The following is a 23,220-nucleotide window of genomic DNA, read 5'->3' on the forward strand; positions in this document are numbered from 1 at the left end:
TTGCATTCCCAAAAATAAACACTGCAATTAAATCCCTTGCAGATGTTAGCTTTATAGATCAGGGCACGTGTTGCCTACTGCCCAGCTACCTTTTGATTGTGTTGCTTTTATCTCATTTCATAGTGAGGTAGCGTTAGTCTCATCTCCTCCGCTACTTTTCCAGTAATAAGATCTTTCACTTCCTGAAATTGACAGCTTAACTGAAGTAGGCTGGCCATTGCCGTGTCTTTATCTCCAGCATCACTCTTGCTATCAGAGAGCTGTGTATTGTGTGCTGTGCTTGGCTTGTAGATGCTTCCTTACGTTTAAAAGGGAGGCCTTCATAGCTGACAGGCACCTATTATCAACCAAGTTTATAGAGTTTGCATCTCACTGTGATGTTTTTTCCTTTTCACCTAAAAATTCAAAGTAATGCAAATAATTCTGGGAAGTGAATCTTATTTGCTGTGGTACATGTGCACACTGATGCAACCGTACGATTTGATACTAGTAGGCATAAATATGTCAGTGTGTTGCTTTGGAATTATTATTTTTTTAATGGCAACAAGAGAAACAAGATAACATTTTAACAGTAAACTACGATCTGAACCCACACTTGTTGGTCTTAATATTAGTAATACTGTGATTGAATGTGGGAGTTATGAGTCCTCTTCTTTGTCTATCAAAAAAAAAATTTCAGTTGTAATACAGATTTGAAATCTTTGCGTGGGGTGTGTGCGTGTGTCTGCCTCTGACTTCCTGTTTTTTGCATCACTCACAGCGGAGGTAAAGCGTGTGGGAGACACTCTGTTGGGCATGGCGACTCAGTGTGTTCAGGTTAAGAACGTGGTGAAGACGTCACCGCAGACTCTGTCCAACCTCTGCCTCAAGATCAATGTGAAGCTGGGAGGGATCAACAACATCCTGGTACCTCACCAACGGTGAGCTGCGGTCTCCCTCTTATTATATGGCAGTGTTATAATGCTATATTAAGATGTCTTATTAAATAAAGTCTACACTTGGTGTATTGTTATGTAACTACCTCAGTGTTTTTGATCCTTTTTTCTGTCTCTCAATCCGCAGACCATCAGTGTTTCAACAGCCAGTTATCTTCTTGGGAGCAGATGTTACACATCCACCAGCCGGAGATGGGAAGAAGCCTTCTATTGCAGCAGTTAGTTTCTTTATGTTCCCCTACTCCAGTAGTTAAATATATAAATTGTAGTTTTTGTTTTGATAATATTCCTCTTTCCTGATGGGTGTTACAACCCCAGCTCTCACTAGGGGGCGATGTGAAAGTAGTAAAAAGATGTAATGGATGAAGGCAAGAGTTGATAATCTTTCAGAAAGACAAATAAAGTCTTCACAGACAATAAATCCAAATGCTTAAGAGTTATTTTGGTCTTCGATCCCAGTCTGTGCAGAATAAATATTTAACAGAAGACTAGCTGTAGCCCTAAACCCAAATGTTAATAAGCAGACACATTCTCTAAGTGTGAGTGATGTTGGGGGTGAAATCCTATTGGGAGAGAAAACTAAACATACAATAGTAAACACCGCTGAGTGCAAACAGAAAAACTAATAAAGACATGAATCAAGTTACAGATTTAGCAAATGAATGGTCACACTTTTGTAGAAACTCATAGAGACACATAAGAAAACGTTAAATTTCAGACACCCTGACTTACAGCTCAACTGATCTTTTGAGCTGTGCAAAACAATAGTTTGTGCAATTGGAGAAGTGACAAGTCAAGCACAGGTACAGTGAGGGGACAGGACTGGGGAGGCGGCAGAAAGGGCAAGTGGAAGCACTGACCCTGGATCAGGGCTGAAACGTACTGATCTGCATGCAGAAAAACATTCAGTGGGTTAGTAACGCAAAGAGAGGAGGAAATGCTGACACTTCTATGAATAATGTGTCACTTTCCCTTCCACATAAAATCCATTCCCCTTTAATAATGGCTCCTCTGCTCCAAACTCTTTGTCAGGTGGTAGGTAGTATGGACGCCCACCCCAGCAGGTACTGTGCCACCGTACGAGTCCAGAGGCCCAGGCAGGAGGTCATCCAGGACCTGGCCTCTATGGTGCGGGAACTGCTGATCCAGTTCTACAAGTCAACCCGCTACAAGCCCACACGGATCATTTTCTACAGGGATGGAGTTTCAGAAGGCCAGTTCAGACAGGTATAGTCCCACTTTTTTTTCTAAAATCTTAAACTCAGGGTTTTACTAAAGATGTGAAAAAAAGACTAAACCAGGTAGAATTCTGCAGTATGTCATTTTATTGTTCAAGACGTTATTTGGCTTTTTACTGAGTTTGGCTACATTTTAATCTTTGTAGCTGAGGCATACTGGTAAAGAACATGTTTGTGTATTCCATAAATACTTTTAATCACAAATGAGGAAAGTCAATAACAGTATTCCCAAATTTCTTAGTTGTATAACTTTCTTGAAGTTGGGTCATATGGCAGCACACACAACCAAAAATGATATTTTCATATTATTTTAATTGTCCTCTTCTTCAGGTGCTGTATTATGAGCTGCTGGCCATTCGTGAGGCCTGCATCAGCCTGGAGAAGGAGTACCAGCCAGGCATCACCTACATTGTTGTGCAAAAACGCCACCATACACGCCTCTTCTGTGCCGACCGCAACGAGAGAGTGAGTCCTCACCGCACACCAGCTCATGCTGTTGCTCTTTTAGTATGACGTTTCCGCTTAAAGTCAACATGGTGTGTTCATGTGTTCATCTGTATTTTTTTTCATGTTCTATGTTGGAACATTAACTACTGAAAATGGGCCTCTTTAATTACCTTTTGTTGTCATTTCGGCTGTTCACCCTCCTGACTGCTGTAATTACATTCGATTAAAGCATTAGGGCCCAGTGCAAACCAAGAGCTCTGGAGTGGCACTCAAGGCCCCGAGAGTGAGACCCAGCCAGTAACAACCTTATTTTCAGCACTCGCACTCTTCTTACAGAGCATTAGGCTCCCTGGGGCATTAGGCTTTTAATTGGTTGTTTGGAAAGCACTTGGCAAACCTTTGCCTGGGTCTCTCCATCAGCTAGTTCTTCTTTTTAATCATCAGAAATTTTAGTTCCCGACATCATTTAGTGCATTAAAAGCCCTGCTATATCTGCTTTTTTTTTTTTTTTAATGGCGAAAAAGGGGGAAAACAAGTTGAAAGTCAAAAAGCATTAGTATTGAGGGTAACTGAAATAAATTTTGCTTTTCAAGGTTGGACGTAGTGGAAACATTCCCGCTGGTACTACTGTGGATACGGACATCACGCATCCCTACGAGTTTGATTTTTACCTCTGCAGTCACGCTGGAATACAGGTCTGTCCAACCTCTTCTCCATCTCATATGTTGCCGTTTGTCTACAGTATTTCATCTCCTTCTCCTTCAAAAAAACATAAACGTCTGAACTTTTGTAGATAAGTAATAAATAGGATTCAGGAATAAACCAAACACAAGCGGTTTTAAAGTTTATGTGTTTTCTTTTTCTTTTTAAAGCGGATGCATTTTTCTAGATCATGATGCAATTTAGACAAACTAACATGAAGCTTATAGCTGTGCGGTTTGTGCAGTGGAAGCACCTCAGCATAGCAAAGCACATGGGTGGACAAAGAGGACACAGTTAAAGCAAATAAAACTTTCCTTCTCAAACTTCTTTGACTATATTTGAGCTATTTAGTTTAGGGGTTTGCTAATCCAGTACCTCAGTAGCTTATCGACCCCCCATGCATGGCAAATTGTGCAATTATTTAACCTAAACTATAGGGATGGGTATTGATAAGATTTTCACGATTCCGATTCCATTTTCGATTCTGTTTAACGATTCGATTCTTTAATCGATCTTTTTTTAAAAAGGAGAACACTAAAGTCGATTAGCTTAGAACTTTGTTTTATATCTTCTCTTTGAACAAGATAGAAATTTAGGAGTAACATGGCCTTACAAACCCAACAGTGAGATCTTAAGAGATCCACAGCCTACGGCTCTTCCATGGGGTGTCACAGGGTCCCCGGGGAAAAAAAATTGTAAATGTAAAATAATAAAATAAATATTCTTCTGTAGCAATAACAAAGTATAACATAAATTATTCAGTAGCAATTACACAAGAATATCCAGTAATGTCCCTGCCTACAATTAAACACATTCACTTACTGAAAATCGGGGGCATCTGCTGTGGCAAATGGGTGCAAGCCTTTGACCACAAACTTAGTCACTGCTCGGTGACATTCGTCTATCCTGGCCTGAAAGGAGACGCTAACGGTAGACTGCAGCGAGAACTGCCAGCATCTGAGCAGAACTCTGTCTGTCTCTCTCATCATGGTCACCTAAATGCACAGTAATGGCAGGTTTTGTAATAAGGCAGATCGCGCTATCATAATATGCACTGTTAGTTGATTATTTACCTGCCACATTAACAGGAGAGGACGTGCAAACGTTACCGCTGCTGCTGGGTTGAGATTCACGAGTCCGGAGCGGAATTTAAAACACGACATTCATTTAAGGTCATCGCGTGTTTTGTGAGCAAATGCTTTTGCATATTCGTAGTGTTTCCTCCCTTAAATGAAATATCCACTTTGCAAGTATTGCAAGTTGCCCTGTTGTCATCCGTTCTCGTAAAGTATAATCAAACTTTTGAGCATTTGAGCCGCGGCGCCGTGTTTCCTGCCAGGTAAATGACGCTCCGCAATGTGGTGACGTCATTCGGGGCGACTGGAATCGATAAGGGAATCGTTTGCAAAAATGGCAAACAATTCCAAGGAATTGAAACAGTGGGAACCGGTTCTCAACAAGAACCGGTTTTTGATACCCATCCCTACTAAACTATCATGTAAAAGAGCAGCAGCTGAAGCTTTGTCCAGGAAAATGTGTTATTAACAGCTTTGGTACCTAAAATTTGCTGTCTGTATATTTAAGATGGCGTGGAGCCATCCCATATGTCCCTTATTTCAAAACGCGAAGATTAGACTACAGTTCTGTAGACGCAGAAGCTGCTTGAGTTAGCTGATTTATACTTGCAGCATTAATGTTTTATGTATCTATTTTTTTAAAACACATATCTCATATACCTAAGCACAGTTAGGTGATGTTCCTGATTTTTCTGGGCTGTATTTCCTGTCAGCTGTGTCCCAGTTTCGTATTGAATCTTACTTAATGCTTACCTCCCTCTCAGGGCACCAGTCGGCCCTCCCACTACCATGTACTGTGGGACGACAACTGTTTTACCGCTGACGAGTTCCAGCTGCTCACCTACCAGTTGTGCCACACCTATGTGCGCTGTACCCGCTCAGTCTCCATCCCTGCGCCAGCCTACTATGCCCACCTGGTGGCCTTTCGTGCCCGCTATCATTTGGTTGACAAAGAACATGACAGGTAAGGAGAGCGTTCTCCCCATTTAAACTTGCTCTGTGAAGCTGCTAGAGTTCACATGTGCTTGATGAATTGTCCTATTTTTGTCACTCATCTTAACGGGTCCTTTCTCGTTCTTTCTGAAGCGCTGAGGGCAGCCATGTGTCTGGTCAGAGTAACGGTCGGGACCCCCAGGCGCTGGCCAAAGCTGTTCAGATCCACCACGACACCCTGAGGACCATGTACTTCGCCTGAGCTACACAAACTCTCCCCAACCATTGCCACTCTTAACACACACACACACAACCATGCACACCTGGCATGCCAGTCAAGGAATCCTCATAGGTGCAAGTCCCAGCCCCCCCCCAACATGCCTAATCAAAAACGGACCTGACACTGTGCAGAGGAAAGCAGGGAGGAGGGAGGGGAAGAGGCACCCCCACACTGGACTGAGGATGCAAAAGCTGCTTTAAAAAACAAACAAACAAGAGAGAATCTCAGCACTATTATGCAATATTAAACCAGCCAACTAGTTTATTTTCACCCTTATTAGGCCCCCTCTCCCCTCCGGTTTTCACTACCCCTCCTATGTGTTTTGTCTCCTTTACTTGTGGCCTAGTTTGTGGCTGTTCTTTTCCTTTTCTTTGGCATAGTCTTTGATAAATCTGCTTCTTTGCCTTCTTCAGTACCTCAAGTCAGTTTGAGCAGCAGCACTTTTACATTCTGTCAGTTTTTGTGTAATTTGTTTTTGATTTTTCTCCTATTTCTTTTTCTTAAGTTTAGGGGCAGAGAGAAAAAAAAGGACTCAGACTCTGGAGTTAGTAAGAGGTGTCTGATGTAGTTTGAAGCATCAATTCATTGACCAGAGGTCCTCCCAGTTTGATCTTTTATTTTTCCTCTCGTTTCCTTTCTTGTTCTGTCACTTTTCACTAGTGTGTGGGCACGATACCACCAGTTGCTTGTACAGAGCTACATGTTCTTTTGAGCACACTGCCCCCTATTGGCAAATGGGAATATTGCCCCTTGAAAGTCACAAAGAGGAGCAGTTTCGGTGGTCTCAGATCAGTTTCGGATTTATTCCTGAAGGTTAGCTGTCACATTTAAACGGAGGGCAGTTTATATTATATATCAATTTGCTGAGTTGCAGCCATCCATGGATTGTATTTAAAGTATTATTGACACTGTTATTTGAGTCTGGTTGCTATATTTCTTCTACATTATGTGAAACATTTTAAGAATCTGATTCTTAAAGAAAAAAGAAGATTTAATCGTGTTAGCTTTTGTTTTTAAATCGCCCTGCATTCATTTCTCTCAGTGCTTTATCTTGCCTTTCCCCCCTTGTATCTAAGACGGTGGCTAAATACAGACGATGTCGATGGTTTCCTCTTGTGCAATAATCAGTCGAACGAAGGGAAGAGGATTTTTAGGGGACTTAAGCGACTCAAAAGTACAGTTTTCACATTTCATATGAAAGCGAGTGTCCTTGAAAGGAGAGAAGTTTGCCACTTGCAAGGCACTTTCATGTGTCGCTCCTCCGTGAGCTGAATGACCTGCATGTTGTATGAGTTTGCTCTCGCTGTTGGGCAAAAAGAAAGGAGAAAAAAAAATATGGTGCAACTGCAGTTTTGGTGATTTTTTGTGTTTTTACTTGAACTGAAGGACTTTGTGCGTCTCCGTGGTTTGAGGATACTTTCGGATCAGTGGGCATGATTTTAGAATTCCTGATCGTCAGCTTGCTAATGAGATTGATTTTTCTTAATTCCTAAGAATTACAAAGCTTTTCACTTGACAGCAGCAAAGTGGAGTATAAAGGCCATAAAGAGGTAGTATTCAAGTGCCTGTTGGAAGTTAAGTGTGTAATCGTCAGAAGCTGTATGAGTTGTTTCAGTGGGGTACAATGATCAAAGAGCGTACACCAACCAGACAGCGTGAAGCAAGAAAGTTTCACCCGATGCCTCTTATTCTTCTCAATAACCGTCTACTGACTTTTCTATACATCTCATTCGAATTAACCTAAGATCAATATATTTATTGTATTTGCCTGTACAGCAGTGTTAGCTGTTGGCTTTGCTTTGGAGCAGCATTCAAGCAAAGTAGGCCAAGTTGTCTTTTTGCCTAATATTCACCAGACATGGATCCAGCTGCTACAGTGTGTTCGTAGGCGATTGGGCCGGCTTCGTGGGCACAGAGTTGGCCTTCTCCCAAACTGTTTTTCTTTTTCTTTTAGATCGATTAGAACCCTAAATCTGAGTTTGGGTTTAATTCCTGCCCACGCGACCGGCCCAAAGTTGGGACCGGCTTCAGAACAAAGCCGAGGAGTCAAGTGGACGACCGTTAGTGTGAAGCGTGTATCTGGGTAACGGGTCACCACGTAGCTCCTCTAATGCTGATGACCTGAAGTTTGCTCGGGACGTGTTTTTAAAAGTTTATCTGCACTAAAAGAAGCATGTGTTTCAGGAGTGAACACAGGCGCGGTGCTACTCTGAATTAGAATTTGAAGCTGAACCTCAATGCGAGACTTTAAACGAGCAGGCGGGATATGTAGGCGAGGGGAAAAAAACTGTAAACCTCACTCACTGAAGGACGAGAAGGCTCCACTGCTGCGGTTGTTGAGGGGGGTTATAGATTTATGGTTTTATTCGGGATAGATCTACTTGGAGAACTTGTAAGCGGTACAACGGCAGACGTGTGGTCCTGCCTCTGCTGTTGCATTCGACTGCCTTTCACAGGCTAGCCTTTCAGTGTGGAAGCCAGTGGGTTCGAGCCTTCACGATTTCACTAGTATCTGAAAGCCTTTTTAAAAAGCCAGATCGAAAGTATATTTGTAGATTTTAAATTATGTAATGCACACCACTTATTTTTGCTAACAGAAAAAAAAATGTAGTCTAATTATTAATCTTAGTAATAAATGTATCATGACAAGTAATGGTTTTAAAAAAAAAAAAAGTATAACAAAGTTTTATTATCGCAATAGACTGTTGACTTGTTCTTGTGTCACTGTATAACGTATAGTGTATGTGTGAACAGTGCTGGGGTTGTTGAAACTAGTTATGTGTGTTTGGACTGTCATACTGTTATTGATAGGGATGTGGACTCTAACCGCCTCTTGCTTTGATGTTTGGAAAAAAAAAACTTGCAAGATGTTGAATGCTTCTTTTTTTCTTCTTCTTTTGTAGATGATCAAACAAAGTTTTTCATAGAGAGGACAAAGTGTTAACATGCTATATCCCGAATGCCTTTCTTATCGCAGTTTTTCACAATTGCTAAGACTCTTTTCTTAAAAGGATCCCCTGTTTTCTCATACTGTGACTGAACAACATTCACAAAACCTCTGACTCTTCTGGAAGTATCAAACAATAGCCTCAAACTGTAGACCAAACAATGTTTGTAGATCATAGACTGAGTCAAACAATGCTGAGCATTCATTACGCTACATCCAAAAATCCAGCGTTCTGGCTGTGTAGCTCCAGGAAAAAATGCCAATAAATGCATATATAAAAAGCATAACTCTAATAGAGTTTAACTACTACACACTGTAAGTACAAGCAGTACAGGATTACACAGTGTCTGTGGGTCTGTGGATAAAGTAGGTCAAAAGGCTAAGAAACAAGCACATAACAGTATAGCGTAAGTGTAACTGAAAGTGAACATGTGATCTGTTCAGCTGTGTCACGCCAGAGTGAAAAAGAGCAACTCAACCCGTTGCATGTGTATTTCTGGGAGTTCCTTTTTTCAAGACGCAAAACACTGGGAGGAGAAATCTTAGTGCGCTGATATTTAACGCAGAAAAAACGGGTCACCTGCTTAACCAGGTGAGCTATGCTGGTGCCAGATCCTGCTTATTTAAAGCTGAAACTCCAAATTGACGTCTAACACGGTGAAACGTGTTTAAGGTTTAAGAGCGTTTGAGTGACTAAACGGGTGCAAAACATGGACCGTTTGGTTCAGAGAACGGGATTTAATGTCTTAGCAATTCAGAAAAGCTGTGAGAAATTACAAACCTATTGTAACAACAAACAGTAGACTAGGAGGGGGAAGAAAAAAAAAAGGCGATTGATATGTTGAGCTCCTGCTCTTGAATTTTCTCGGGTTTCTTTTAACTGATGCTGACGCCTGCTCCTTATCGAGAGGAGAGTAAAAGGAATGGGCATGTGCTGTTTTTCTTTTTAAAGTCTTGGTGATCCATTTCAAAGACACGTGTGATCAAAGAATAGAGAAACAAGGTTTAGTAGTTCTCCATTCCTTTGTGTTAGAACCCTGGGGGGAGGATTTACATTGGATTACAACCACCATTGCTTTCCTCAGACTGGTTTCCTTATTTGAGCCACTTCACGTGCACGCAGATACAAAGACGTAAGTCTGCGACGTGGCAAAGCCTGTTATCTTATTTTAGCGCTCTTTCTTTTTTTGTTCCAAACATTTACTCCCCTCGGTCTACATTCCACGGCCGTACAATCTCATCCAATCCCCCAGCAAGGTGTGAGGAAGGTTAAAGCTGAAGGACAATACTGAGGGATATAGTGTGTGTGGGTGTGTGTGTGTGTTGGAAGGAATCAAAGCTCATCAGTGAGAACTTGGTGTGGCAGGTTATATGGAAGTTGGACGTGTGTGTGTGTGTGTGTGTGTTTGGTGGGCTGATTGACTCACTATATCTCTGCTGTCTGTAATAGATGTTCAGGTGGTGTATAAACGACACCCTCGAGGGCAGTTGAACACATGTTTACATAGCAAATGTGTTTGCCTCGCTTACATTTGAAATGTCATCAGCTCGGCTTTGCAAATATTAGCTAGCAGAGAAATGACCTAACATGAGCGAGACCTTTTAGGGGCCTGTGGAAGCGAATGCTTAATGGGATACAAAGATGTTATTCATGCAGCCGATTTTTCTTCAACACACAGCCGTGCTACACAAACGTGGGAAGGTTTCGTTTGTCCTTCCAGTTCTGCTAGAAACGACTCGTTATATTTGACTTTAAACTAAAGGTACACTAATCTCACGACTGTGTCCTTTTAGCTCCCACTTAGGGTCGCTACGACGACTGTTTACGAGAGCCGTGAATTGGCGTCTTTAGCTGCCTGGTGAAGAAAATGTAACAAATTAACTTTTAAAAGGCCGGTGCCTCAATTTTTAACCGAAGTGAAGGTGTATTCTGTCTCGAGGCGTCAATCAGTATTCCTCATTTTGGTTGCTCTATATTTGCAGTGGAAGGTAGCGAGAAAAAGTCCACAGAAAGTGCCTTTCCTCTTGATGGTGCTGTAAATTGAAAGATGAAATGTAAAAATCAAAGACGTAGAATCTCCTTTTGAAACACACATTGCAATGCAGGAGTTGCTGCATTTCTCTCTCTCTCACACACACACATGCTCACAGTAAATGGTTTTTGTTTTTTGTTTTTTGAGATGGCAATGCAGAGTTGTTTTTCATGTATTTAAAGATTAAGCCTACATAGTAAAAGACATTATGCCAAGTAAATGGTTGTGGTTGAGCTCTTGCTTTCTAGTGCATTTTTAGTGTCTTGGACCAATGGTGTTGTTGGTACAGTGGAATGTGTGTTTGGGTGGGTTGGCGGAGCGAGGTGGTTGGGAGTCATAGCTGACACTAGCGGGGTGTGACACAGCCCAGCCCACGAATGGCAAACATAGCACAGCACTTTAGAGACTGCCACAGTCTCTGTCCCTCCAGTCCCCTTCTTCCTCCCGCCCAGGAGGAGGAGAGGATCCAGACCTCAGCGTAAACGAGGAGACGACGAAGGGATGCGCGTTACCAAACGAGGCAGTCGGCCATTAAAAGTGTGCCTCGTGCTCTTGTGACTTTATTGGCTCGGTAGAGTCTGCCTGCTCTCGGGTGGCGTGTTCTCGTCAGGACTGCCACTTTTGACACTTTGTTACAGCTAGGGCTGGGTGTCACAAACGTCACTCATCAGTACCTCCTGGTTTTTTGGAATCGGAGTTTCGAAGCAGGCTAGAACTTTCTTTTTCTTTTTCTTTTGCACTGAGGGAAAGCAACATGCGTGAGAAGGCAGAAAGGTGTCTTATTTTTTTTAAACATGTGGTTCAGAAATGAAATGAACAGAGCCAGTGTCAGTATTGAGACTTGTCTCAAGATGCCCAGCCCTAGTAGCAGCCCCATGGCGTTCTTTCATCTTAGAGCAATGCCCTGCCATGTGTCTTGTCCCTGTCGGAGGGAATGAGTGCCCAGCAGTATCCTCGTCTTGAGCCGGTAGGGATTCGACTGAAAAACCGAGTATGGTCTGTAGTTCTGTGGGTACCTTTTCAGTCCAGGGGGTGAAATCTTTCTATTACAAGAAATCTCAAAAAACACTGCACCTCACTTACCTTGGTATGCTGCATATGTTATACTACATGAAAGAAAACTGCAAATTGCTTTTATGATATATAATGCTTGAGTAATGCCTGATTGCGATATTCTTATACGGTAACTATTTTAGATTCGAAATAAGTAGAACTGTAAAAGATATTCTTGTTTTGTCTTAACACTTATCCAATTTTGAAATATTGTTCTTGAGCCGACTTTTATTTTGTTGTCCTATTTAAATGTGTTGTTCTTTAAATATATATATGAAATATATATATGCGGAATATTTTATGGTGTATTTATTGAGTCCGTTCGAGCGGCTGGAGTGTCCGCATCAATCTTGCAGCGTGGCGGGGGCGGAGCCAGGAGGGAGAAGCCTTGAGCCCCTCCCCTTCCATGTTGACGCCTTATTCTCCTAGACACGCAAGCACAACAATATGGAGGGGGGGTGCGGGGTGGAGGAAAGGGCGGCGGCGGCGGATTTCGACTTGTTCCAGGTCGACTTCCTCCTCCTCCCCTTTTCCAAATATTCTTAACCCTCCCATCTTCTTTTACCACCCGTGAAGGCCAGACGCCAGCCCCCTACGTGTCGCAGCTCATCTCTGACGAAGGGAACCATTTCTGAACCACACTGACTTGTGTCGAATAGCTGACTTTTCATCCCAAGCTGCTAAATTGGTACGTTAGCCATGTAAATTCCCTGAGCCAGTACAGAGCAAGTAGTAGAGTGTAAAATAAGTTTAAAAAAAATGCGGGGGGGAAAGAAGGAAGGGTGTTGGAAAGGCAAAATTCATTGAATTACAGTGAAATGTTTTAGCAAAGGCGTTGCTTCTTTCCTCTTTAAATGTCTCCTGTTTTGTTTTGTTTTGTTTTTCCTTGTGCCAGAATATTTTACAGCAGGACCAGGTCTCATTCCACAGGAAAACACATGCCTCAGCCTTAAGTGCGTCCTTACGTAATAGAAATCTGTGTGACTTTTGCAATGCCTGTGCTGTGTCGGGTGGCCTACCAAGAAAACTAGCCTACGTACTTGATCTGCCCTGATATCTCCAACTGGCATACTCATCTGTTCTCGCATGTAAACCACTAACATTGCTACACAACGTAGAGCGCTCTGATGAATGAACACTGCTCTGTTTAATATGTACTGATGTCAGAACGGGAGCCAGGTCTGGGTCAAACTGCCTTTGGAAACCCTTTTCAGTATTTGGTGTTACCTGTTGAGCGGTGCCTACAGCCCGAGGGCAGTTTGGATATGTACGTATGCTCATTAGATTTTATGCACTTGCCTGTATTTTGTAAGCTCGTTGCTCGGTTGACACAGTCATTGTCGCTGATTGCAAATCCAAAGAAGGATCCAAAGAACAGTTTGACGCAGGCCTTACACGAGAACCAGGCGGTTTCCCCACTGTGCCGGATTACAGAGACCTGTGCCTGTACAATGAACCAAGGATGAATTGTGTTGTGATGATTTTTTTTTTCTTTTTTTCTTTTAATTATCTGTTGGTTGTCCCTCGCCTCATCGGAGGATCAGAGACATTGACCTTTTGAGTGTTGTCAATCTTCCAAAGCAAGAAAAGCCCTCTGTCCTTTTAAACCGAATGGCTTTTGGTTTATTCAATGTTTACCGTAATGTTTACTCCCATGGCTATCTGATGTTGAACCTGTTTTCATTACATTAGCATTCCAAAATGACTTCAAACCAAAAACCGCTGAAGAGATTAGGCTCCTGACGCCGTTTACCTTGTATACACTTAATGGTTTTGAAGACAGATTATTCGAGAGTGGCCAAGGATATCAAACATTTTGGGTACTCTGATTGTTCCGATGCATCGTCACTCTTGTGTCAGTCTTATTTCAAACTAAAGATCTTGAGCTCTGATACCTCTGAGTGAGGCACCAGCAAACTGACGTGTACGTTGAACCTTCACCACCAGATCATCCATGTCTCAGCCTCTGTATTTTTTGCAAAAGGCTGTGTTGTACCAACGGCTGTATTCCTTTCAGTTTTAATTGTCTTTCTTTTGTTACTCTTTCTCTCTTATAGGTTGTTGGCCTTTTTAGTGTTGCTTTGCTTCAGTTTGAAGTGTATCTTTGACTAATACTTGCAATAAAAATGCTTTGCTTTATCTTGGTCGTCTCACTGGGAAACTTTTTAAAAAAATGTGTAATAAGTGGAATTGCAGAAAATGCTGTGGGTAATAAAAATTACATATTGCCACCATGTGCTTAAGAAAACACCGGGCTGCTGTCGACATGTGTAGGTCCCTCACAGCCTACACATTATATATTGTTTTATATTTTATAGAGAAGGATGAATATAATCTCCCTCTGCTGCAGGCAAGTTTGCTTGGGACCAGCTCATATTTTATTTCACTGGTTGAACCTGCTCTGCAGCAGCTGTACCACACCTCTCCCTCTGGGAGAGCTTTGAGGCCAATATGAGAGTGCAAATTTTTTTGCCATTCAAAAATGTGAAACTCTGAGGGGGGATCAGCATTTTTCCTCCTCTCAGCATATGGGTTACAAAATTTTCATGACCATCTGAGGGAATAAGATGGTGGAGTGACTGAAAAATTCATAGATCTTTGCTTCTAGTTTGACCAAAGTAGAATATATGTAACAATACGAACACACCACCACCTTTTTTTCCCACTGCTCCCTTTAGTGGTCGCTACAGCAGCTCATCTGCCTCCATCTCCCCGTGCCCCTTACAGCCTCCTGTCACACCAGTCCTTCACTACATCCATGAATCTTCTCTGTAGTCTTCCTCGTTTCCTCCTGATCTGCAGCACCATCTTCGAAATCCTTTGTCTGATACAGTCACTATCCCTCCTCTGCACATGTTCAGACCATCTCAATCTTGCCTCTCCAACTTTGTCAACTGAGCTGTTTTATTCATTTCTAATCTTTTCTATTCTGGTCACTATGATTGAAATTCATAGCACCCCCAACTCTGCCACTCCAGTTCGCTTTTCTTCTCTGTCAGTGCCACAGTCTCCAGACCAAAATAACTTGTTTTCATTGAATTTTTAAATTAAAATATGTTAACTTTTTAAATGTGTCGACAAAAGCCAAATTCTTTGCCTTTTCTCATAAATTTTCAGTATTTTAGCAGAAGGTCAGCAGTCAGGGTTTTGTATTTAATACCAAATGAACCATCTGCCCTCGAATGAAAAACTACACACTGGTAAACAATGACAGGAATTTCAACACAAAATGAAAATAATCTCTACATCTCTGCAAAAGCACCAGCGTTCCTACTGGGTATATAAAGATAATTTCACTTTCACTGCATAGCAAAAGTTATAAACTTTGCTCTGAAATGCTGTTCCCACTAACAGGCTGAGAATTTCACGAGAATAAAAGTGAGTGCCTGAAAAACACTGTAAACAGGAAAGATTATTGACAAGCCTTCCTGATGCCTCTGCGCAGCCATGGTAACGTAGCTGCTATCACTTACTCTCTCTGATATCTGTTGACGGGAGCGAGCTAAACATCTGATTGTGTGCTTCCCCTGACACAAATTATGTCTTTAAAGTTAATGTTGGTACATGACGTTTGATCTCACGTAATTCCCAACAGGGCAGCCCTGCCTGAGCAGAGGTATAATTAACCACAGTGACTGAAAACACCTGTGTGGGAATTAAAGCAGCACCCTGCAAACTCACTGGAATGCATTCCTTCATGCAGACGGTTTATTTTGTTTTATTTGATTTATTAATGCATGCATTTATGGCACCAGCCTTAGAACTTCAGTAATCTGCACATGCAACCCTTTTTCATTTACTGATATTTTCCCTGTTAGCTGTAAATGATGAGCTTGTTGGTTTAATACTTTTGTTGGGGGAAAAAAAGAAAATCCCAATTAAGTTTTTACTTTTTTTTTTTTTCATTTTACTTTGTCTGTTGTCAAAAATGCACAGTCTGCATTAATTTAGAGCAGGGGTCCCCAATCTCAGTCCACGAGGGCTGGTGTCCCTGCAGGTTTTAGATCTCACCCTGAGTCAACACACCTGAATCACATGATTAGCTCATTACCAAGTCTCTGGAGAACTTTAAGACATGTTGAGAAGGTAATTTATCCATTTAAATCAGCTGTGATGGGTCAAGGATGCGTCTAAAACCTGCAGGGACACCGGCCCTCGTGGACTGAGATTGGGGACCCCTGATTTAGAGCAACACTGAGCTCTTGTAACATTAACTATGATTTTTTTTTTACTGCACATTTTCCTTTATGACAGCAAGAATTTCATTTATTGGTTTATTTATTTGATTGGTATTTGAGAAGTTGTCATTTATACCCATCGTAAACTACATAACAAATTTATTATCATATTTTTTGTTTCTTCACATTTAAAACAATAAAAAAAAATTGTTGGAAGAAACTGGGGAAGCGTTAAGCCACAGCAGCCTGATGACAGAACAACAATAAAACAGAAAATGATCATCTCTGAGCCGCAACATCATTAAAAACATGGCGAGATGGATTCTCTGCAAGAAATCAGGCGCTCTGCAGGGTGGGACTAAACACTTATTATGCTCACATCCTAACTGTCAGTCCCTGTGCGCCCAACTATATCAAATCGACAAAATTATGGTGTTAATTTCCGTATATCATTTAAATAAGGCAGAGCCGCCGTTTAGTCAAACAGACGCCCCTCTGCGGGCCTAAATGCAGCTGTCACACTTTCTCTCCGCCTGAGAGAAAACACATTCATCTCTCATGATGTTACAGCAGGACTGTGACAAAACCAACTGTTAAAGGCTTAATTGACACTAAATGCCAACCAAAAAAATCCTGCTGTATTTTTTTTTAGTCAATCGGTGATCCCCGTGTTCCGTATCAGGCATCTGACATATTAAATTTAGGGTTAAACTTAACCTGAGTGTTAAAAAATGGTCACAACAGTTTGATTCCTGACCACATGAAAGCAGCAGAACAAGCCAAAAATTGACAAAAAAAAGGCAGATAAAGGATATTGTGAACAAATTTGCCAATAATTACAATGCATCATCATTTGAGTTATGGATCTGGCTACCTTAGCTTCCTTAATTTACCTTTATGTGACAGTGGATTGTAACTTCGATCCACAGAATGCTTCACAGACTTGAACTTTTGCAAGTCCAGCAAAAAATATGGTAAAAAAAATAAAAAGGAGAAGAAGAAGAGAGGATCAGAATGACACACCTGACATCCATGAGATAATGGAAACATCTCGGAGGATGTTGAATAAGTTACAGTCGGGATAAACTGATTTGTGGAGATTTGTGGAGGGGATGGAATTTCTCCTCTGACTGAGTTAGTGTAGCACTGAACTCCTTATGCGCCACGATTTTTCACCAGCCTCTTGCTGACTTTGTAATTTCTCATAAATGATGGGCAGGTAGTGGAATTTTACAGCTATCTCTGAGAACAACATACTGTAAACCTGATAGCAGTGTATGAATTTTGTACGTGTGTTAGACATCTTGTAGTGCAGTCACTTTTTCTTCCAACAATCCAGAAACTGCAGATTTAGCAATCTAGATTTAGCAGTTTCACTAAACGGCAGTCGTGCTCTTTATCAAGTGAAATACTGATTGATTTTGCACTAGAAACAGCTCCTGACAAGCTTACTTTTGCAGGTTCTTTGATAGAGTTTGTCCATTTTAACCTAAAAATAGGATAACTGAGGCACTGTCACCCAAAAAGCTATTTTGGATGACCAAAAACAGTATTTTAGACTCTTACAGGTTATAATTCTTACATTTTTGACTGTCCAGAGCCAACTCCTGATGCGCCAGCAATTTAGCACTTGATTAGAAAGTGAGAACTATCAAATAAGCTCCATAACAGATTCTAATGAAAAGAAATACCAACTGAAATCAGATGTCAGTTTTGATAAAGCCCTTGATATAAATTAGTTTACAGGGAAATTAAATGCAGAAACAGTCTGACTGAACCACCCTGGAGCTGCACTGATGCTCACTGAATAACTGAATAAGATTTACACTCTTCTTTTACAATATATCGCTTTCATCTTTCTTATCATTAACGATTGTTTTGACGAAAAACTTTGGAATAAATCTTTTTTTTTGTTGTTGCCCTTTGCTGGCATTTCGCTCTTCTGATATTCTTGTTTTTCTGGTTTGCGTCTTTCTGTCTTCACACCAGGTTTCCTTAATCACCTATCAGTGATTAGATGCTGTTCGTAACACCTTGACCCAGCAGCTAAAAAACAAAGAAAAATAAGGTTTTGTTAGAAGTGTATTGTTTTCTTTTTAAAAGAAGCAAGCCTGCTGATGTGTTTGCTTGGTAAAAAATGATGTCGAACATGATGTGCCAGGGCACAGAAAAGAAAAAATGGGCAGTGTATACAAAACATCTCCAGTGTGATGTTTTGTCTAAATACAGTGAAATTAATTGTGGCCTAACACTTAAATGTAACACAAATGTTTTTGCCTGAGGAATGAGTGTCACTAATATTTCTTTTCTTTCTTTTAAAACACACATTGTTGGTCTTCTTCAGGGCAGCGACTGTATGAGGAAATACGATCCCATACCTCGAGGATCCAGTCTCAATTGCAGACGGGACTTTACTAACCATGTCTGTCCATCTTCTTGTTTTGCATTCATCACCAGCTTGAATAGAATCTACCCTGCAGTTCCACCTCTCACCAGGAGTGGGAACAGTTCACCAAGAAAAATTCTGGTTGGCTGAGAAACAGATGGAGAGATGTGTTCACTGCCAGGGCTCATGCAGAGTGGACAAAAGGATGTGAAGGTGGTGTCTGTATTTGTTCGAGGTCAGACACTTGAAGGAAACCGGGGCGAGGGCCGAACCAGAAACAAAAAAGAATACACAAGGATGTGCAGACATGTGGCTAAGACCCATATTTACCATGATTTGTAAAGTTCTTCCTCTTTCTTTTTTTTAAAAAAAATATCACATCATGTTGTCATCTATTTTTCAGCGCTGTATTTTGAGTGTTCATTTTACCTCTAACCTCCCTCAGTGCTTCTGTTCGGAGTGTGTACGATGTGCAGGGGAAAACCATTTGACTCCCAGGCCACACACCAATATCTCCTGCCTCACAAATGACAAACGACCTGGTAGCGCAGGGAATTATCAGAAGTCAGCCTGTGAAAGAGAATCAACAAACTGCAGAAGGCCATCCCAGCATGAGATTTGGCATCCGCGCTGTCAGCAGCAAATATTGATTTAATAATACTGCTTTACTATCTTTGAGTATGCAAATTGACTGTCTGCCCAGAAACCTTTCTTAATAGATTTTGGAAAGGGAATAAGTAATGTCGATCAATTTTTATGCACTTTGATTCACTGGACATCTCTTTTTAAATTGGAGCCAAAATGATAATTGGGAAAATGCATTTATTCGCTCTGAGCTGGAAGACAGATCTATACCACTCTTCTATTTGTTTACAACCAGCAGCTGGTGGTTTTCAGTTCAAATGAGGCAATTTTTATTTTTGTACTTAGCTGTGTGAGTTGTTATCTTTTCCGCTACTTTTTGTAAATTTTAATTATTTCTCCCTACAAAAAGTAAGGCTATCACTGCGAATCTGCCTTTCACCTTCCCCGATTAGAATGGTTGACACTAACTTGCAGTGACGGTCAAGGCCCAATGTCATTTTCTCTTCAGTGGAAAAATAATCTGCTGAAAACCTTAAATGCATTTTTATCTAATGCGCTGTCCTGTAATCAGGTTATGGTAGAATTTAACTTCATTTTCAAGGGCAAATTGACAGAAAGACGCATGCAAAGCCTAATGAAGTCTGCCGACCCACCTACCAGGACCTATTAAGCTGACTAAAGAACTCATATCTTTCTTAATCACTTTATAAAAATATTTAAAAAGTGCAAGCTTTTCAATGAGTTCTGCGCAGCTTCCCTTCTTCTCTGGATTCATAAATACTTTGCAGATATGACAGTGCTATCAGTCTTCTTATCTAATACTCAGCAAGACATCAAATAAGCCTCTTTCCCTAAAATGTCAAACTGATGTTTAAAAGGTTAAAAAGCTCATAGCATGCTTAGATTATAAATCTAGGCATTGGTCCTTCACTGGCTGGTCCCATCTATAAACACGAATGTGCAGAATTATGGGAAAAAGTAAGACTAACTCGGCTGGAATTACAGATGTTTATTAACTGGGATCAACAGAGGAAACTGGTGTTTGCATGTGTCATGATGAATCTGTGCACTCAGCCGTCAAGGATTAGTTGTTTCGATTGAATCAATTCTGTGAATAATGACCACTTAAAACTTTCTTTCCAACCCTAATTTAATTATTCGCAATGTGTCATTGGTCTGTATAGGTTGTCGGTCATCCACATTATGGCTTAAAAAGAAGGCAGCTGGATTGTTTCATCTCTAACCCGAGAGGCTTCTTCAGCTTTAAAACAACTGGAGAGTGCCAGCCTTGGAAGTGGCCTAATGGCTCGTTGACCCACTATTGATTACGTGACTACGTGAGCGATTAAGGGTCACACGAGCCCAGGTGTGTGGGTCATTACCATCACAGCGACTGAGGTTTGAATGCTCAGTGCAGACAGGTGGACCACAGATGCACAGCACCCAACGCTCAACGGGACAAGAAAGGACACGCTTGATGGTTTTGCTTTTTATATGTCCCTTCCTTTTCTCCTCTTTCACCTCCTCCATTCCTATGCCCTCACTATAATATGTGCAGTTTGGAGGGATTATGTGACAAATTAACGGACTATCGAAGAAACTGCACTTAAGTTTTGGTGAGTGTACTTCTAGTGTTTTATTCATCACTAATGTGCGGATATGTGTGCCTGTGTGATGCAGTATCGCAGGCTCGATAAAGAAGCTTGAAAATTTTGTCAATTCTTCCTCCAACAAAAGCCAACATGACGGCAGCCAAAATGTTAGAACAGAAGCAATTTTATTATAGTTATTTTACAGTTTTTCATTGGTGATATTTTTTGTTTCCTCAACAAATTTCATAAAGTCTGTTTCTATAGCGTCCTTTTAGATGTGCCTATTTTTGTCTCTCGACCACAAGCCTCTTCCCTCTTACTGAGTTTCATCATCACTAGGAGGAAAATCTGAAAATGGATTACTAATTTATACCTTCAGTAACAAAAAAAGAAACACCCATTGACCCATTTTCAGCCACATTTATCAGATGACCTTGTGTGATGGACAAATACAGTTGCAGATTTCATCACTGAAGTAAGTGGGTCCAGTTGTTTGGAGGATTATGGCTATAGAGGCAGTAAATTGATAAATTTATGATTCACTTTTTAGACAACATTAAACTGTATGATACATAAAGATTTATCTCCCAGGGTAACTTTTCTTTTTCCTTCCTTTTTAAACCTTTCCATTACCTTTGGATCTATGCAACCTTGAGGATGTCTTGTAACACATTCACTTTTTGTACATCCAGCTGCAGCTTTGTAACATTCAGGTTCTCTACTTGATGATGAATGTGCCTCTCCTGCACCTCCATCTTCTCTGTAGTCTAGCGGGAGGGACACGAATGCAAGGTAGCACAGGGTAGGCTAACAGTACAATGGAAGTAGTGCTGGGTTAGTGACAGACGGGATTTTAGCACAAATCTGAGTGAGAGAGCTATTTGAGAGATGTTATTCCTCCGTTTTGTGCACTTATATACACTCAGTGCTCCTCAGATGCATTCTCTGCACACAGGCCAGTCCAGTCTATTTATGTAGACTTCATACATTGGGTACATTTGCATTTCGCAGACTCTTGTGAAGCCTGCATTTCGGTTTCATGCAGCACGGCATATTAAGAAAGCAGGTGCACACTGTCTGACTTCAGCAGTGTGATTTGTATTCTACACTTGTAGCTCCGGTTTTCTTTCCATTTTCATAATATGTCATCATTATCTTTTCTACCTCTGGATATGACTTTAGGGAGCTGGAAGCTCTAATAGCTAATATTCCTGTTTAAATTTAGGATTTAGCAATACAGAGGACTTTTGTAGAAAATGGAATGACTTTTCTTTGATATTTTTGAAATATTCAGGGCATAGAAAGCAGAAACTCTTTGGCTAACAGTCCCAGAGGCACACCAAAACTTTCATGTTGACGTTCTATTGCGTTTTTTTCCTCCCACACCTGATAAAACTTGTCCTCCTCTTCACCTCTGGCTCTCTGGTTCCTTTTCCTTCAATGTGACTCACTGTGCTGCACGGCAAAAACATTGCTGGAGGTTAGAGGATTTTAGTGTGATGGGTGTACCGTGAAAGTGATTATGTGTCCACAGTGTTATTTTGCACACACAATCAGCTTTCTGGATGAACACCAAGAACACTTCATTCAGCCAGAGGAAGAAAAACAAAAACAAAACTGAACCTAACAGGAATCTCAGAGGATAAATTTACTCTCCTAATCACACAAGTTGAACTCATAGTGGGCTGGGACCTCCACTGGACTGAATGCACCGATTCAACCTGTGTTCACTACCTAAAACAAACAATCCAGAGGTTTCAAGTTGTCTCTTGTTAGACAATCTCATATGTACTCATCAGGCTTTTATGTTATTACTATTTTACACTTTTATCATCTGTTTCTTTACATGACGTCTTCTTCATGACTTCTTTTCTGTTCCCCTCACCCCCAACCAGTCATGGCAGATGGTTGCCCCTCCCTGAGGCTGGTTCTGCTAGACGTATCTGTTAAAGTGGAGTTTTTCCTTTCCACTGTCACCAAGTGTTAGCTTAAAGCAGGCTGTCTGATTGAGTTTTTCCCTCTAATGTTGCAGGTTCTTCACCTTGCAATATAAAGCGCTTTGAGGTTACTGTTGATGAGAATTGGTGTTATATAAATAAAACTGAATTTGAGTGAATTTTGCTTCTTGGTTACTTTAATAATAAATTTGTGCATAAATATGTGTTTGGTTTAATAAAGGCCATCCATCCATCCTCTTAACCACTTACCCGTAGGCTTGCAGGGGGACTACGTTACTGGTTAACCAAACATGTCTTTGAACTGTGGTGGAAAGTGAGAGTACCTGACAAAAACGAATGAGTCACATGGAAGAAGTACACCTCTACCATTATCACACCTTCAAACACATAAAGGTATAATCAGTGCCCCAGATTATGTTCTGCTGATTAGAATATCCTTAAGTAGTGACAGGTGGGACCTGTTTAATTTAAACCTCACACACTGATATGGTGTTCTTTTTGTTGTTAAAATGTGTAGAGTGTGATCATGTGATGATATGGAAAGCTCTTCCCATAGCCTCTTAAAAAAGATTGTAGATGGCTATAAGCTTGGCAGTGATTTTTGGCTTTATGGCAGATATGGATAGCTCAGTAGGTAGAGTGGTGGCCCCATGAACTGAAGGTCGGGGGTTCGATTCCCCTGAACAGCTACCCTGAGGTACCCCTGAGCAAGGTACCGTCCCCACTGCTCCCCGGGCGCCCAATGGCTGCCCACTGCTTCACTGAGTGAATGGGTTAAATGCAGAGAGGAATTTCCCCACGGGGATCAATAAAGTACATTTTCTTTCTTTCTTTTTGAAAAAATAAATTAGGAAAATCATCTACAGCTGGCATAGAT

The 23,220-nt window shown here is 41.1% G+C and overlaps 1 protein-coding gene across 3 annotated transcripts in view; it reads left to right on the forward strand.

The window, feature by feature from the left end:
* The window catches only part of ago3a (argonaute RISC catalytic component 3a), a 40,775-nt gene extending 26,992 nt beyond the window's left edge, over positions 1-13,783 (forward strand). For all 3 annotated transcript variants that reach the window (XM_087848346.1, XM_087848347.1, XM_087848348.1), the window contains 7 exons: positions 761-920; positions 1,063-1,153; positions 1,968-2,162; positions 2,504-2,638; positions 3,214-3,315; positions 5,163-5,362; positions 5,485-13,783. In XM_087848346.1, coding sequence (XP_087704472.1) covers positions 761-920; positions 1,063-1,153; positions 1,968-2,162; positions 2,504-2,638; positions 3,214-3,315; positions 5,163-5,362; positions 5,485-5,593 — 992 coding nt within the window. In that variant the 3' untranslated portion in view covers positions 5,594-13,783. The remainder of the gene's footprint in view (positions 1-760; positions 921-1,062; positions 1,154-1,967; positions 2,163-2,503; positions 2,639-3,213; positions 3,316-5,162; positions 5,363-5,484) is intronic.
* The last annotated feature ends 9,437 nt before the right edge of the window (positions 13,784-23,220 follow it).

This window comes from Neolamprologus brichardi, chromosome 11, assembly GCF_056152115.1.
Source record: "Neolamprologus brichardi isolate AB-2024 chromosome 11, ASM5615211v1, whole genome shotgun sequence".
Lineage (NCBI taxonomy): Eukaryota > Metazoa > Chordata > Actinopteri > Cichliformes > Cichlidae > Neolamprologus > Neolamprologus brichardi.